Source organism: Mercenaria mercenaria, chromosome 10 (genome assembly GCF_021730395.1).
Source record: "Mercenaria mercenaria strain notata chromosome 10, MADL_Memer_1, whole genome shotgun sequence".
Lineage (NCBI taxonomy): Eukaryota > Metazoa > Mollusca > Bivalvia > Venerida > Veneridae > Mercenaria > Mercenaria mercenaria.
Window position 1 is genome coordinate 23105141 of NC_069370.1, and position 18617 is coordinate 23123757.

Sequence of the window (18617 nt, forward strand, 5' to 3'; positions counted from 1 at the left end):
AAATGTTAAAATCTATATTGAAGGCGGTAAAAGGATAGTCCCTTGGTCCTCAAATTATAATAGTACAATGTACATACTTTGTATTAACAGATTCCAAATGTGAATATATCATTGTAAGTTTAAGGATCTGTGCTTTTGTTTATGTTCTATTTCAAACTCTTGATAATGTCGAAAAGACTTCCTGAATTATGGAATAGTTTCTTAGATGCGTTGAAAATAAAACTAAACTATTTAGTTTTCGTGCAGATAAAACAAAACGTATCACTAATGGTGATGAATACCCCCATACATCAGCTTATTGTCAGAGGAACAGGGTTATTGAAAATATGATACATTGCTTTGTATATTGTACAGGTAGAAAATGTACAAAGACGCACAAAAATGGTGTGCAGAACTGTATAAGATCTCCAAACTTCACTGCTGTACCTTAAAAAGAAGAAAGTAGGTCAAGATCAAGGTCACTGAAAGTCAGTTTTGAAATGTTTGTTCAAAACTGTACAATTGGTTCGAATTTTATGGCAATATCTTAAAAAAAGAAGAAATTAAGTCAGTAGGTCAAGGTCATGGACAAGGGCCATGTAATCTGCTTTTATAATCTTTTGCACCATGTAATCACGATAATCGTATATTTGTTCATGCAAAGCATGCCTCATTGACAGGAAACCGAACAATTACAATTATTAGTTTGTTCTTGCTATGGCAGTGTATTGATGTTTTGTGGCTTGCTTACTTGTTCCTCACTCAAAGGCATTGTCATTGTTTCTTGCTTTTACCCGTTGCGACACTGTTTCTGCATTTGTCGGCAAAGGCAAGAAATCTGCATAGCAGGAATGGAATGCTTGTGAAACAGCTACAGTTCAAAGTATTTCATAGTCTCAGTGTTGCCAAATAAACAATAACTGAGTAGGAAATGGATACATTAGAATGTTTTTTAGTTATATTGTATGCTCGATCAAGCACGACATGCAAGATGGATGAAGCTCGACTTGATTTGTTTGCCCGGAAACAAAGAGCGTATAATGCGATTCCACCAACAAAAGGTGCTCTGAAACTATTCATCAAGCGAGCAATTTTTCAAGCAGGCCATTTCTGGGGTAAAGCAGCTGTTACCGTGCAGCAACTGCCGCCTCCATCAAACTGGGGATGGCTGAAGAACAATGTGTGGATCCCTTATCGGATGGAATTGTCGGTTATAGCTGAATGCTTCCAGGACCTTCAAAACTGTGTTTGCAAAAGGACTTCCTGTATTGGAAATTGCAAGTGCCACCGCTTAGGTCTGTTATGCACAGCAATTTGATGTTGCAACTGTTAAGAAAAAAGGACCAAATACAGTATATGCATATTTTTTTTTTGTTTTGGTTAGAACACGATTTCCGATGTGTATAGTTTCATGGGTATAGTAAATCAACAGAGATAGTTTCTTAAGGTTTGCATTATAAGAAAATGTTGCTATTGACTGTGCAAGTGCTCACGCTGTCCTATTTCTTTATCCCCTCGTGGTTTATAAGACGCATTTTCTAACGATGTTAATTTATTGCATTGAATGTAATCTGAGTGTAATGTATATAAAATATATTGGTTGGTGGGCTTCAGAATTTACCATTGTTCGAAAACAAAACTGCAAGTTATAAAAACTTAAGTGTTGAGATGTCTAAAGCCATGAGCTTAGTCATACAAAATTGATTACAAATTAAAAGAATATGAATACTACAGATTGGTGTTCTGTTCTAAACTGAAACGAAAGTGTATAAATAAAACCAAGGAGCTGCGTTCAATAAACGCTTGATGCCACCAGTGGAATCCTTGTCGATAGATTTTGCACCTAAGTCCAAAACGAGGTCAAGGTCAAACTGAGGTCAGGTGATGTTTGAAGATGAGGAATGGTCACAGTTTACATCTGTATTAGTATCAATTCATTCTTGTAAGGGGTATTGATGCTAGACGAAACGGTCCCATTTGGTTAACCAAGAGATGGCCCATATAAAGCAACCTAAGTCCAAAATGAGGTTAAGGTCAAACTGAGGTCAGGTGATGTCTGAAGGTGAGGAATGGTCACAGGTTACATCTTCATTAGTATCAAGTCATTCTAGTAAGGGGTATTGATGCAAAACGAAACGGTCCCATTTAGTTAACCTCGTATGGACGGACGGACGGACAGGACAATCACTATATTCCTCCTGTATCAGTAGATGCTGGGGGCATAAAAATGCTATCGTTTTAATGTATTACATGCTTGCCTCAAATAAAATACTGAAAAGTAAATACAAAATGGCGGCCATTTTTGATTTTGCGGCGGCCATCTTGAAAACGACATTATTTCAAGAGGCCCTTGATCTTATGTTAAAGCGCATGCCAGGTAGTTACTGTCCTGTAAATTTGATGCTTGTATCATCAACATTTTAAGGCAGAATCAATCGTGTCCAGCATGGTAAGGGCTAGTCTGGTTAAGATGTGTTATAATAGTACCTTCAACTTTGAAAATATTACCCACAATTTCTACATATTTCAGTTTGTTTGATGTTGTAAAAACATTGTTACGGTGATGGCAGCTACGCCTGCTTTATGTCATTCATTATTATATTTTTCCTGACTTTCTTCACTATCGTGTATGATAGTTGGACTTTTACCTCACCTGAGAATAATGGTGTCTAATTCGACTTTTCAGGTTTATTTTTCATATGAAATGATAGCTAACTGCACCAATTTACTAGATACGTTTTTTATCTCCTAATGAAAGCAGAAATATTTGATTTTTAAAATATGACCATCTAAAAGTATCTGAAGCAAAATGGACAACTTCTGTTTTCTTAGTTTTTCATTTGGATTTTACTAATTATAGTCTGTATCAAATGTCTCGAAAAGAAAATAAATTCAAAAGAGTATAGTTTAGGCGTCTATATTGAAATTTCTTTTGTTTTTTAGTAAACTCAAAATCCAAGACTATCCAAGCGTTTAAAACTCATTTGAGTAAGAGAGAATCATATGCTCTTTATTATGAGCTTACCAAAACCATACCAGAGTTTAATCTGAAAGAAGTTATTGAAGATTTTATAATGTAAACACAGTTTTATAGCATTTTGCAATCACTGCTGTTCCACTCATGAATACACTCAAAGCTGGCGATACATGTAATAATGAATTATCTGGACATACTGCTAAATGCAATAAAGCTAAAACGTAAATATTCTTTTTGTTGTTGTAAATTTTCAAATAACAAATGACATTGTTGTATTTTTTCAATTTGGATGCAGCTAAACGTTTTGACATGGCCTCAGGACGATTAATAAAAGTGATTGTAAAGTATTAAGCTCTAAGATGTTTTTTTTTTCAGTTTTGAACACTATTTTCATATTGGCCTCAATTTATTGGTCATTTCAGAGTTTTCCCCCGTAAACCTGAATTAAAAAGAATTAAAATACATTACATATGAGTTAAAATATCAAAATTTAAATGAAGAAGAAACGAAAACAAACTGCTTTTCATTAGAAACAATACCTACGAGCGTAGCAATGAAAGACTTCGTTAAATATTTATAGAAGTCTTGTTTTTTCTTGATACCACACGTCTAATTTCAGGTTAGTCGGAGTAGTAAGAATAGCATTATTTCATATTGTTAACGCATTGTAGACTTCATTTCTCCAGCATTGCTCATGAAACCACACAGAATGTGTACGGTCGAAAGATCACAAACAATTTTAATAATAAGCAAGGCTATAATTTACAGACAGCTAAAACTAATTGATTTACTGACATTAATATAGTATCAATCTTGATATAATTTTTCATCTTAGAGCACATATATTGAAATCTTAAGTGATAAGCTGATATAATTATTTAACTGAGAGATATTGAGCAAAGCACTCCTATTTTGTTGAACCAAATATATGTTCATTGATTTTTTATTAATATATAAATTTTCGTATCGTATAAAATATTTTAATAACGATCGATTCTTTTTCGTCTTATACTAACATGATATATTGCAATAAGGAATGTCAGAAATTAGATTTGCAAATATATTTTTTATATATTTATTCATGCAAGTATATATAAAATGGTTCATTGTTACTGAAATTCTGTTTCAGATGGTTCTTCGGTAAACTTCCCAGGAAAAAGGCAAACGAGCTTCTAAGGAACCAGCCTGATGGAACTTTCCTAATAAGGGACAGTGAAACTTGCCCAGGAGACTTTGTCATTTCCATAAGATATGTCCAACACAAAGACGGCGTATTACACGCACTGATAAGTTACAAGCATGGAACATTTTTTCTTCAGTTTGGTAGCTACAATGGTACTACATTTGAGACCCTGTCCGACTTGGTAGAGGTACTCTAATATTAAAGTGTTACTTTGACAAGAACAACCATAATTCAGGAGTTTAATTAAGGGCCGGGGGTGGGGGCGGATGTGCGACTCTCCCCTGTTAAAGTGGTCTGAAGCTCCGACTACTTTTCCTTTTGTAACAAGTTCTATATGAATGAACCCCTAGATCGCCCACCACTTCCACATTCTACTTTAAGAATGAATGAAACCCCTGAGTTTAAGACATATGCTATTTCAGTTATTTTGGTACTTCATGAAAGTGTCTCGGTATACGCATTTAGACAAGGTTAATGCTCATTAACATACTGATTATTGTGTAGTTAATTTAAGGTATTCTGTCCATAACAGAAAACCTTCTGTCAACTCCATTTCTAATGAGTTGTTGCGACAAAATTGCAGGATATCAGCTATGCATACATACAATCGATAGATAAGTCTTAACTCCATTTGACTTTTGTGCACATATATGTGTATAAATGGCTGTAGGCTGGTCAGTTTTAATTTTAGGGGTTGAACTAATCCTTACATAAACATTTTGGTGTGTAATAAGTATAAGCAAGGAAATGAAACACGGAAAAAAGTAATATCTTGGCACATTTTTGTTATATTGCATCTGGAATTCTTGAGTAGATCTAACGTCTAATCTGTATTGTGGTCGTTATTTTTGGCCATATGCTAAATGTTTGCTTTGAATATCAGGAAACGCATTCTAAGATTTCTAGCAAGTACTCGTAGACTACGTTTAGTACTTTACCATCATTCCAAAAAGCATTTTGTTGTCAAAATTCAAAACATAGGAGTCAAAATTTAGAACATTATTATTATTAATAAAGAATTTCTTACTCTATTTGTAAATACATATTTCTAAAACAAACACCCGCATCTGAGTTAAAAGGGGCTGGACATCAAACACTTGTGTCTCAAAGGCAGAAACAAGAAAGAAAAAAACATTCATAGGGGACTTGTAAAACAAAAAAAAATGTATTCACAATGATACTGCAGATGGGTGCGGTACATGATAACATATTGATGTTTGCTCGACATTCGTCAACAGTTACAGCAATTATTTATAAAATGCTTCTTGAACTGCATTATTATGTAATGCATGCATGTGAATAAAGAAATGCTACTGCTAATTCTTTTAATAGATTTTCTTTTAGATGAATATGCAATACTTTGTTTAATTTAATTCTATAGGAAGCATCCCTTAAATATCATTTGATTTTCAAAGCTTGACTTGGATTTCTTTTGAGGACTTTTTTCTTGTATTGCATAAATTACCTAAAATAAACTTTATGTTTGAATTAGTTTAAGGTTCTGAAATTATTTCTAGTAATATAGTTTCTGTAGAATGATAGACAAATGGACACAGACAATATTATTAGTTACACTGCTTGTTGGTGACAGGATACGGGATATACGCTGTTGAGGAAATCCATATCAATACATATCATATGGATTTTCGAGACAGCGTATATCCCGTATCCTGTCACCAGCAAGCAGTGTAACGATTTTATCTTGCCGACTACCTTTTACATCCTCACTGTACTGATTGACACAATTTTTATATTAATAAAGCTACTTACAGTTACAGTGCAGACTGGAATCCTGAAATCTCTGGTTTTCATGCTTTGAATCTAGTTGATTCACACCAGCCATAAAATGCAAAATGAACTGTATTTTGACAGAATCACAAAACACAGAAGCTCATTTATACAGGTTATGAACTGGTTTTGAAAAACATTTACGTTCCATCTTTTCGAAAAATCATCAGATTACACGATGTCAGAAATGTCTTAAAAGTTCGGCTTTAGTCCCGTTTCCTGTTAATTCCTTTATCTTGCAGGTAGATTAAATGATCCTACAACAAACTGCTGTTTTACAAATGTGTTAATTCCTTTGCTTTTAGTTGATTTTACTGTTTAACTAAAACAACATTTAAACCTGTCAATCGCAGCCGTGCCATACAGAGTTACTGTTCTTCTATATAATTTCCACTAACTTCACGAACCTAAATTAGATAGGAAAAATAAGAGCGGCAAGAAAACACTATTTATTTTTCTCGGAAATGATATCTATAGCTTGGGCTTATAATCTGACTTGTTTTAATTACCCTAGCGATGCGGCAGCCATTTTGTTTTTAATCAAAATTCATATCTGTAATGTACTAGCTGGATATGGAATATATCCTGTCTCCACGTGACGTCTGTTGACCAATACAAATGCAAGAATCTTGTAGGAGGCGAGATAACAAATTTATATTCCTTCAATAGATATATCAAAAGGTGGGAGAGTAACTTTTGATAATCTCTATTCAAACTAGGCAGCTGCATTTACATGCATAAGACTTTAATAAATCGTAAATGAACACTCAAGAAAGCAAGTTTTGAAAATAAAAGAGTAATTTTAAGACAAAGTAAAATTTGTTATCGTACCGATTGCCACTTTCTCTACACTACTCAGTTTAAATAAAAAAATCATCGTCAATGAAAAATGTTGCCGAATGGAAAATTTCCCAATCGGTGAAAATATTATATATAAACTATTGACCCTATGGTCGAGTGCCATTAGACAACAGAATTGCAAGTAACCTTCAATACAGTTTACGTAAATAGGATACCTTGGAATAAAATGTGCATTGGCTCTAGCGTAAGCTCTGCAGCACTGGCTCTTTTTCTTGGTCACAAATTTGTACATATACAGATGAAAATGAAACCCGTCAATAAAGCACGTAGGATATACAGTAGTAAAACAGACTTTCAACAAAATCTGTACAGTGACTTTTAAATTTTTATTTTACGTAAATTTGGGCGAATTAGTATAGACACCACTGTCTGATAGAACCAATCCTATTTCACAACTTTCAAAAGTTTTCAAGTCAGGAAATGCTTTCACTCTGCAAATCTAACTGAAACGGTAAAAGTATAACTATTTCTGAGTGGATCTTTTCTACCATCTTGAACCGAATACTTATTAAGACTTTGAGTTCTGCAAAACTTCCAACTTCGCCATGTTGTGACGTCATGTTCTAGCTCGCTCCCCGAAAACATTTAAACCCGACTTTGCTACATCTTTGTTTTGTTCCCGGAGTTATTTTCGCTTACCCGACGCGACTTTACTATAGTGTGTGCAAACTCGGCTCTAAATTGCCATACGCAGCGAAAAATCCTTTCAAAAGTGATGCTATGTATGTTTTCACATTCTCTTTCTATCAGATTGTACATGTAGCTACTTTTTTCATATCTCTTCTAGTTACTTATACCATTTATTGTATGCCTTTCACCTAAAACTTAACAAATACTCACTATCAAACAGAGACTATTTTCCATGTAATCACTTCCTTATTGTGGTCAATCAAGAGTAAATAACTGTGGTATTGTGCCTATTTATCGCATACCAGATAAAAATGGCGGCGTAAGAACCTTGTATCTCACTTAAAAATGGTGAAAAGCAGTAAATTCAGAGGGTTCTATTTAATGCAGTATAGTTTTTTTTAGCTCGATTATACGAAGTGTATGGAAAGCAATCCTACACATCCCGGCGTAAGCGTCGGCGTCTTTTCGCGTTCTTACCTTGGTTAAAGTTTTGTTTTACACTTTAATTTTTCTCCTTATCGCTGTAATTACTGGATGAATTTTCCTTAAACTTGAAATAGTTATTCCTCATCATCATCCACATTACATGACACAAGAGTCATAACTCTCACACCAATATTTCCTAAATTATCCCCACTTTTACATAGAATTTCAGGTTAAAGTTTTGATGCACTTTCACTCTATCTCAGTTATTCCTAAATGGATTTGATTCAAACTGAAAGTAGTTTTTCCACATCATCTCCCGCTCCCCATTATATGACAGAAGGTCCATAACTCTGGTACCAATATTTAATTATTTATCCCCCCTGTTACTTAGAATTTTAGGTTAAAGTTTTGATGCACTTTCACTACATCTCAGTTATTACTAAATGGATTTGATTAAAACTTCAAAAAAGATGTTTAACATCTTCATTCACATCTTATGACACAAGGATCATAACACTCTTGCACCAATATTTCATGAATTATTCCCCCTTTTAATTAGAATTTCATGCTAATTTTTTGATACACTTTCACACTATCTCTGAGTCAGTTATTACAAAATGGATTTGATTCAAACTTAAAACAGTTGTTCCACCTTATCACCCGCATCATATGACACAAGGTGCAGTGCATAACTCTGGCACCAATATTTCCTGAATTATGCCACCTTTTACTTAGAATTTAATTTTAATTTGATGCATTTTCACTATATCTCAGTTATTACTAACTTTATTTGATTCAAACTTTAAGTAGTTGCTCCACATGCATCACCCACATCATATGACACAAGGTGCATAACTCTTGCACCAATATTTTATGAATTATGACCCCTTTTTGCCTAGAATTATACTTACATAGTGTTTTGATACATTTTATCTTACCTCTCTTATTACTTGATATTTTTGGCACAGACTCGAATCAAACTATTGTGCAATATCTTCATCCACCATTTGAGTCATTAAACACTCCAGGGTCAGCTCCAGTTTTCTCAGAAGTGCCCAGTTTTACTATCCAGCATTGAAAAAGTCGAGCTCGCTGTCTCCTGTAATATAAAAGTTAACACCCCTTTTTCTTTTTCTACCGTAGCGATTAAGTTGTTTGGGGGAATATACGTATCTTAAATATCTGATATTCCAGAAAATGTTTAGTAAATGTTAAAGGGAAAGTAAGGCCTGACTATAAAATAATTCTATATGAAAGCCATCCTCAAGCCTTTCATAACGCTGAAAGAATTTTTTAAAACGGACCACTATTGAAAAAAGGTATGACAGTTTGACATTTAAGAAAATGGCTCATCATGGAGGCAGCCATTTTAGTGTGTTTATGACGTCATTTACACACTGCTGAATTATTTTTTTTTTAGCAAATAACCTTTTAAATAGATTAATTTTCATACGCTGCTTGAGTAAAAGGTGTAAAACATGATAATTTCTTTCATTATAGCTGAAAAAAGTAGAGAATTTTTTTTTTACACAAATAAGTAAATAAAGTTCAAATGTGTATCTAAAAATTTAATAAATCCGCCATTTTGTTTTTTGTTTGCCATGGAAACAAAATGGCCGTCAATTTGACCAAATATTTAAATGCTAATAACTTTTTCATTTTTACTCCGATTTTGAAAGTTCTTTCACTTCTTTAAATGATTTAAGACATCCCAGCTGACGAAATTAACGTAAGAACAACGTTGCCTTTCCCTTTAAGAATAGCCGGATTTAGTGGCATTCAACCGCACCGATAACCTAGTGGTAGAGTGATGCAGGTCGTGGGTTCGGTCACGTCATACCAAAGGCGTGAAAAATGGTATCAGTAGCTCCCTTGCTTTAAAGGGAAACTGACTTCTCTTTTCACATACCGTCGTTGTGATGGACTCTATCAGGAATGTGTTGAGAGTGATTAATATAAGTAGTAGATTCAAAATCGACTTAAAATAAGTATAATTCAACCTATAAAAGAATCGCGTGTCACGGATTATTTACTGTATCTTGCACTTGTGTAAATGGTCGATAAAATCTGTGGGGACCGACTGCTTTATCACAACTTATTAGAAGTTTAGCATGGGAAAAAATGAAACTTGTTTAGATGTGGCTGTAAATGGGTTAGTTTGGTCAGATCATGATAGAAAATGACAATTTCAGAACAGTTTTGCAGAGAAAGTGTAGAAAAACTAAAACGAACATTTTTTGAGGGTGATGTTTTTTCAGAACAAATTATTTTTCTTATATGTACCATAAGATGCCAATATTTTTTCTATTTTTGATAAGGAGATATGTCATACTAAATGACCATATATGGTATGAGGTCTCAGTATTTAATTGTTTATATGAAATAAAGAAGGAACTGAAGTTGTAGTATGTTACATACTACAAATTCAGTTCCTTCTTTATTTCATATAAACAATTAAATATTTAGACCTCTTTTTCCGTACTTTAGAGCATTTCAATGGTATGAAGACCGTAAAATGGTCATTTAGTATGACATGTTTTCTTATCAAAATTAAAAAAAATATTGACATGTTATGTTACATATTAGAAAAATAATCTGTTCTGAAAATCATTACCCTCTAAGATGCTCTCATGAAAATAGCCGTTTAGCAATTACGCGTATATAGACTTTTTCTCACAGAATAAAACTAATACCTGGAAATTCACAATGAAAATGGTCTAGATCTTTTCCAAATACAATTAGCAATAAAACTATAATAGTAAGCAAAACATATTACTGCCACATCCTCATATGACTTATCATACCAGATTTCATCAACAGCATGGAACTACATTTTGGTCTACTTCACATGTAACACTGGGTAGTCACTTCCTGTTTGGTGTTATCAGTCCTTTGAAGGCATGAATGCATGAAATAGTTATTTTTTTTTATTATATTTAAATTTGACTAATTTCAGATGGCTGCAGCACACAACAGGACCCATTTTAAATGAGCTTGCATTTTTTTTAATAATATTCTCAGTGTTGAATAAAAATCAAAAAAAAAGTGGGGTCATGTTTAATATCAGAAAATAATTTGAGTCAAACGCACAAACTGCAAAGTCAGCTAAAATAAGTAAGACCCAAAATTGTAGTGGTGGTGTATGATCTAAGTTTCCAGGACAAATTCTGTCATGGTAGTATTTCATTATGAACTAATTATGACAATGCTATACAAATGACAGCATTGTAGAAAGAACATTGAAATTTAGAAATAAATAAAAAAGATAATAAATGTCACAGATTCAACTTATACCTGTTAAGTAAGAAAAGTTGTGATTTGAAAACTAATTTCATATATTCTTCTAAACATTATCTGTCTTATAAAATTCCATTATTTACGAAAAGTCATAAATATTAAACATAATGTGTTGAAATACTGTGTGATGTTTAAGCCATTTAATGAGCATGTATTATTAAAACATGTGTTCCTCTGCCATATAGCATTATTCTAAGACAGGGTGACTACTATTTTATACAAAGAAATGTCGGTCAGTTGTTTCGGCGTCAGGACATATTCATGTATATCCCGCCCACTTAATAGGGAGAGCACAGTTTTACGACGTATGCTGTCCATGACGATTTGATTAAAAGATACTGTGTCCGAAATTTTTCGTCCTCCAGATCTGATTCGTGTGGACAGGTTAGTACTGTATGGCGGAGAATCCAGGAACACTGGACAGTTTAATTGATTGAAATACTGTTGAAAATGGAACTCAACACAAAACAAACAAAGAAGTATATATAAGTTGTAAAATAAAAATGCATTTGACTGAACGAATTCTTCCAAAACTATAGTTTGTACATTTATCTACAGTTACGCCGTTCCACCTATTATTATCGAGACCAGTACCTCGTTTCCATTGTATGTTATATCTCGGACAGTCATACACCGCAGGAATCTTGTCTGCTTCCACCAAGGAAATCACGTGACGATGGCAAAACCATGTGATTACGTTTGTAAACACCTTACACAATGTAAATAAAACGCTTAGCATAATCTACAGGCAAACTACCATATATGCCACAATCTTTAAGAACATAATGAAAATATATAACTACAATCTGTTTATGTTTTACTCTAGGCGATTGGTCAAATTCTTTGACAGTACTTATTCAAAATACTTTCAAATACTTTCATTGTTTACATTTTAACAGTTGCACGTAGGAAGACAGTTTAGTATTACTGTATTATTGTTGTTTTTTTACTCGTATTACAAGCAAAATGTATAATATCTAGCTATTGGGATTTGAAAATTGTACAGCAAAATTCAAATCTTAAAAAGTAGAAATTACATTTTCTCTTTGAACTGCTTGACGGTTCTGCATCTAAAGCATCTTGTAAGGTCCTCTAGCAACGATTTTCATTTGGGGTCACGTAGCCCATTAAGGATTATAAGGGCCGCTAGAGCTAACAAAAATAGAAAAACCTTTAAACAACTTCTGCTCATGAACCGCTTGATGGCGCATCATCGTTCTGGTATGTGGCAACGACCTAATCTCACGAACTGCTTGTTATATCTACATTAAACGTGGTCAGTAGCATCATTACAAAGTCTTCTCCTAAATTTCTTAAAAATGAGACTCTTGGCCGCTTTAGGGACCGCTTGAGCTAAAAAAATCCTACATTTAAACTTCTTCCATTCGTGAACCGCTTAATAAAATGTGATTAAATCTGGTCAGAACATCATATGTTTTTTCTTCTTTTTGTTCAAATATGGGAACTAATGTCCTTTTTGTGGGGCAACTACAGCTGAAAATAGAAAATAGCTTAATATAACTTCTTCTAATGATGGGTTTGATAAATCATTATCATACTTGGTTTGTAGCATCTTTATAAAGTAACCTGTAAAAGGTATTCGCATTGGCGCACTTTGTTCCTAAAAGGAGACACTAGAGCTAAGAGTAGAAATGTCTGTGTACTAGTTTTTCCCATGAACTGATTGGAGGATCTTCATTTAACTTGATATGTAGCATACTTGAGGTCCTCTATCAAATTTGTTTAATAAGGGACACTCGATCTATTTTACGTATTTTATAAATAAAACACAGTTGTTACTACATTCAAGTTCAAATAGTCATGGCCAGGTGAGCAACTTTGGGCCACAATGGTCCTCTTGGTAATCTTGCTTTTGTTATTGGCATTTACCTTGTTAACATTTATTTTGAAGCCTGGTACAAAACATATTAAAATCTTTTTGTTTTACCAAAGCAAATTAAATAAAAAGAATATAGATGAAAAGTCTGGTACCGGCTTATCTAAAATCTGATTCTTTGAAGATTTACACGGGCTGGATATAGATGAAATATAGTTTGAACTTATATTTTGAAAACGTATGTGTTTATACAATGCTTTCAACACATATGTAGTTTTAATGTGTCTAATTAATGCTTGTTATGAATGGAATACATAACGTTAGCTTTTAACTTTTTTTTGTTAGGTATCGTCGCATCGACACAATTATAGCTTATACGGCGACCTTCCAGCTTTGATGCTCCGAGTGACGCTCGAACCCACATCGGTGAGTGGCAAGTGAATTGAAGTCAGCGACCTTAACCATTCGGTCACGGAGGACCCCTAGCTTTATACTGATTCACCCATTATGCACCAATATTTTTTCGAATTTCTTTCTAAATACAAAACAGATTTAAGTTAAATATAATGCTGAAGGTCTCTATACGTTACTACGTTTTGAAAAATTGGAACATTACTTATATTTTGAAAATGTACGTGTTTATACAATGCTTTCAACACATATTTAGTTTTAATGTGTCTAAATAATGCTTGTTATAGATTGAATACATAAAGTTAGCTTTAACTGATTCATCCATTATGTACCAATATATTTTAGAATTTCTTCCTAAATACAAAACAGATATAAGCTAAATATAATGCTGAAGGTCTGTATCTATAGCAGAAGGCACGTTTTGATAAAAAGTTAATCATTTTAAATACATGACCAACGTTCAGTTTTCGTAGGAAAATTTCCGTGTAAAAGTTTATAATTTAGTAAAACGAAAATTTAGTATCATTTTTTTGTCTTCACAATTTTACTAGATTTTCCATTGAAATGTAACACTTATGCACAATTTCTAAAAGAATTAATAAACTATATACTTGAAATTTACAACAGTACAATGCCACCCCCCCCCCCACCACCTCCCCCGAATCACACCCTATTTCCCCCTCCAGTTACAAACACACACTTCCCATCAATATGTTTTCTGATGAACTCAAAAGTAGGAAATGTTGTTGTAAATTTTAAGACCTGTTGCATGAAGGGCGTGGTAAATCTGAAAAGAACGTGTACTCTTGAAACGATCAATTCGCATTATATATCTAAATATAAATGTTTGATATAGAAATTAATGATTTATCATTGTTAAAATAAAAGTAAATCATCACCGTTTTTCTTTTAGTATTGCACAAGGAACCAAGTGTTCATTTATGGAATGTTAACTGCTCCACTGAACAAATTTGAATTGGAAAAGGCTAAAGATGGAGGTAATCATTTAAACTTTACATTTAAGTAGACATAGGTATCTGAAAAGTGGTAAAATATTTGTAACTTAAATGTAATGCAAATTAGTCGATAATGCGATATTCTTGCAGACGTCACACCGGGTATTTTAGAAATCAGTAGAAATCTTCATATGGAATGTACTTAATTATATAAATGCAATGATAGTGATTTCCAGGGAGGTACGGTGAATGCACCAAATAAAAACCGCAATATCTGGAGAAAAAGATGTTTGTTAGTTTTTTTAGTTTGACGAATGTTTGTTTTTGCATACAGAAGATAAAACTTACATTTTGATTCTATGTTTCAAAGCTTTGTAGCTTTAAGTTCTTGTAAAATTAACTGTACTTTTGTCTAAATGATGACAAAGATATTTGCAATATTACGTTCAAAGTTATTAAGTAGCATTTTTCTTTGCAGATTAAAACTTAAGCATTATTGTAAGATAAGCAACAAAGAATATATTTGCTACAATCCTTTTATATGACAGTATTGCCATGATACAAGTTCGGTGCCGAGAGGCAAGTGTCCCAGATTGGTCTTAAATTTATGCAATACCTTTTGAAGCTTATAGGGGAACCAAGGAAAGTAATGGATTTAGGTCTGTTAATCATGTTCATGAGAGATAATGAAATGTGCAGATTTCAGTATATGAACAGTAATGTATACTGTATAATCATGATAATTATATAGGCGCAAGAGCGTAAGAGCAGGGAGATGGGGGATGGGAGAATCTTTTGAGTATATGTGAAGTCATTTTATTTATTTGATTTATAGACATCAATCTTGTGCCGAGTCTTTTCATTGTCAGGTTAATATATATATCCTTCTTATTTATTGAGACCATACTGATAAGTCTATCCTAAAACCTCAGTAGAATTCAGCATTTGGCTTTTGAAATATTCAAATATTGCTACAGTATCACTAGCTACAAAGATATTGTATGATGATAAAGATTTCTACTCAAAATATCTTTTATCCAAGACTTGTTGAAATTATATATTCATTAACTTATTAAGTTAAACTTAAAGTATTCGACAACCATAAGTTTTAGTGTTTAAAACCCTTTAGAATACAGCGTTTGGCATGCATAAATTTTTGCGGGGAGGACTCCCTTAACCCCCTCATACAGAAATAATACATCACTTTCTCAAAATAAGATAACCATTTTCTTGAGAACAGCTCTCAAACACATAGATCAGAGAATATGAAAGAAAATACTTATATTTTTTTTTTATAATTAAAATTTCATCAAAAAAAGAGAAATTTTTCTTAACTTTTCTTCAGGTTAAAAAAGTAAAACTTTGGTGAAAGTTCAGTTAATGATAGAAATGATATTCTCTTAAAACTCAGCAGAACGCAGGATTCAATGTTTAAGAATACCAAAATCCTGCAGGATTGGGTTCATCCTCGAATAGTCTTACCCTCCTACACCTATTGCTCCTTCGGGCTCATTTAACTTGTAGGTATCAATTATTTAATTTATGTATATATGTATATGGACATTAAAGGCAATTTTCTACCTTTTTTTCATAAAGAGGTATATTACTGTGCTCAGATTAAGGAATGTAATTTGGATTAAAAGATCAAAGAGACTTGCATTTAGTTATTCATGTGTACATAGTCAAATTACTTAATCAAATTCAAAATTGAATTGAATTGAACTTAATAAAGAATGTATGTCTTTATAGCGATTGTAACTTTCAAATAAGATAAGGATAACAGAAATATTTTGAGAAAAAAATAGAAAAAATTATCTTAGGTTTACTCTTGAAAACTTATTCTGGCTTTCCCAGCTACCATCCCAAAACAGAAGTTCCAATGGTCAGACCCTAAAACTGATCTTTCTAACTGTAGTTTGGTCAACCTATGAACATTAGAACATGAGCTTTTGTTACTAAACAATCTTAAAAATGCGAAATCAAGAAAAAAATGTCAGAGTCGGAAAACGAACCTCGACCGATTCCGATTTCCTACCTTCTTGGCCAATACATCACTTATCGACTGTTAAACATAAAGCTGTTCAGTTAAACAGTTTACCTCTGGTACCCCGTTACAAACACATTTCAATTCTTGACGGAAAAAAGTAAAAACAACTAATTTCCATGTGTTTCCGTAACACATAATGTATAATGTATCTGTAACTGAGTTTAAAAGCTTTCTTAAGGAATATAGCAATATTTTTCTGAAATGTTCTTTTTTGTTGTCATACGATCTGGAGGTCAGAACTTTTAAAGAACGAAAATAGTTCTTGTCTTAATAAAGTCATTTGTCTCTTATAGAGTACAGGATTCCAGAGGAGCTTATAAATGATCCATATGCAGAGGAGCTTTATGAAAAAGCAATAAAAGAAGGAACCGAAAAAGACAACACTATAAGAGTTATGGTTATAGGCTGCTATGGGCAAGGCAAGACGTCATTGGTAAGAAGGTTATTAAAACAGTCTATAGAAGGAGTTGAAACAACGAATGGAATAGATATACATAGATGCGCTATCATCAATGATACGGAATGGGTAAACCAGGAAAGTGAAGACCCAGAAAAAGATACAATTCAGCGTTTGGCTAATATTGCTAAATATGATCCGGACCTCTCGCATCATGGAAGCTTTGGAAATGAAGAAGAAGTTTCTGTAAAATTCTGCGACCACAAAGATACAGAGACTGACATTGATGATTATGATATAGCATCCTTATATAAAATGAGCCCTTCAACAACTGATAAATCAGATGATGATTTCAGCAAAAATGGAAGAAGCAGTAACAAGCATGCAATGTCAACTGTAAACAATACTTCTGTAAGCACACCAAAGATTGATGTTCGAAGCTTGAAAAACTTTCAAACTGAATTAAAGAGACTGGAATCCGGCAAAGATGAAAGAAAAGACGGAAGAGCGACATTAAATATTTGGGACTTTGGAGGACAGTTTGTTTACTACGCAACCCATCAGATATTTCATTCGAGCCAAGCTGTTTACATTTTGGTTTTTAATTTAGATGTAGGACTGGACACCATTATTGAAGATAGCGAATTTCCATTGCATAAAAAGACTATGAGAGATTACTTGAAATTCTGGGTTAGTTCTGTTAACTCTTTTGTCGGAAGTCTAGATGGATATGAACCTCCAGTTATTTTGGTTGGAACGCATACGGACCAACTTCAGGAGGGCGTCGAAATCTTTGACGTATTTGAGGAAGTGAGAAAAATCTTTGAAGGTAAATCATGTCTCAATCATATCCAACCAGATCATTTTGCGATATCAAACAAAGATTCTTCAGAAGAAGACATAGATCAACTGCGCGAGGCGATAACTCATATTGGACAAAAGCATCTTCAAACAAGAGTTCCAGCGAAATGGATACTTCTCGAGAAAAGTTTGAAAATGAAAAAAAGAAAGAAAATTATAAGTTTTGAAGATGTGCTTGAGATAGACAGTTCCACCGACAGTCCTCTCCAAAGTAATGATCGTAAAGAATCTGTTGACCAAATTAAGTTGTTCTTTTCATACCACCATGCAAGGGGAACATTCTGTTATTTTGATGATAACAGATTGTCAGGACATGTGGTCTTAGATCCACAGTTCCTCATTGACGCTTTCAGGTGCATCATTACATCTGAAAATTTTTGTAGAGTTCGTCCAAGATTGCGAGGTCTCTGGAATGAACTCTGTGACAAGGCGGTTCTACGAAAATAACTTCTGGAAGAGGTTTGGACAAGGAATGATGATAACGATTTCGTTCAATTTAAGGAATTACTGACAGAATACATGCAAAAACATCGCATTATATCGGAAGTCGTAGCTTGTGACCCGAACTTTAAATCTGCAACTGAACGACTAGGATACTACATTGTACCAAGCTTTCTCAAAGTCTCAGATGACGGTGCTACAATTGAATCCTTCTGTAGCGGAAAAAAGGTATCTGAAGTATCTTTGGGATACGTTATAGAGAATGAAGCCATGGTACCGGTACTTTTCCAAACAACTGTAGCAGCTTTGATTGGGCGATGGCCACTTATACGTTTCAATGGAAACGATATTTTGTATGATAATTTAGTCGCTTGTGAACTAGTAAAAGATCACGCTGGAGTTATACTTTTGACTGAAAATTCCATGGAACTGCTTGTAGTCAACCTCTGTCCCCCTGACAGCGTAAAAGCTGAAATATGTGATATGTTTCGAAGGTATGTAGAAGTAGTTATAGATACTGACATGT

The 18617-nt window shown here is 33.5% G+C and overlaps 1 protein-coding gene across 1 annotated transcript; it reads left to right on the forward strand.

Moving 5' to 3' along the window:
- The first annotated feature begins 970 nt into the window (after positions 1-970).
- On the forward strand, positions 971-18102 carry LOC128546232 (uncharacterized). Its single transcript, XM_053516823.1, has 5 exons — positions 971-1244; positions 2923-3055; positions 4086-4326; positions 14303-14387; positions 16686-18102. The coding sequence occupies exons 1-5, from the start codon at positions 971-973 to the stop codon at positions 18095-18097; spliced, it is 2145 nt and encodes a 714-aa protein (XP_053372798.1). The 3' UTR covers positions 18098-18102.
- Positions 18103-18617: the final 515 nt, after the last annotated feature.

Coding starts and splice junctions, on each gene's coding strand:
- LOC128546232 (XM_053516823.1), top strand. CDS start 971: ATGGATGAAGCTCGACTTGATTTGTTTGCCCGGAAACAAAGAGCGTAT. Junction 1,245..2,922: donor TGTTTGCAAAAGGACTTCCT/GTATTGGAAATT, acceptor TTTGTTTTTTAG/TAAACTCAAAATCCAAGACT. Junction 14,388..16,685: donor GGAAAAGGCTAAAGATGGAG/GTAATCATTTAA, acceptor TGTCTCTTATAG/AGTACAGGATTCCAGAGGAG.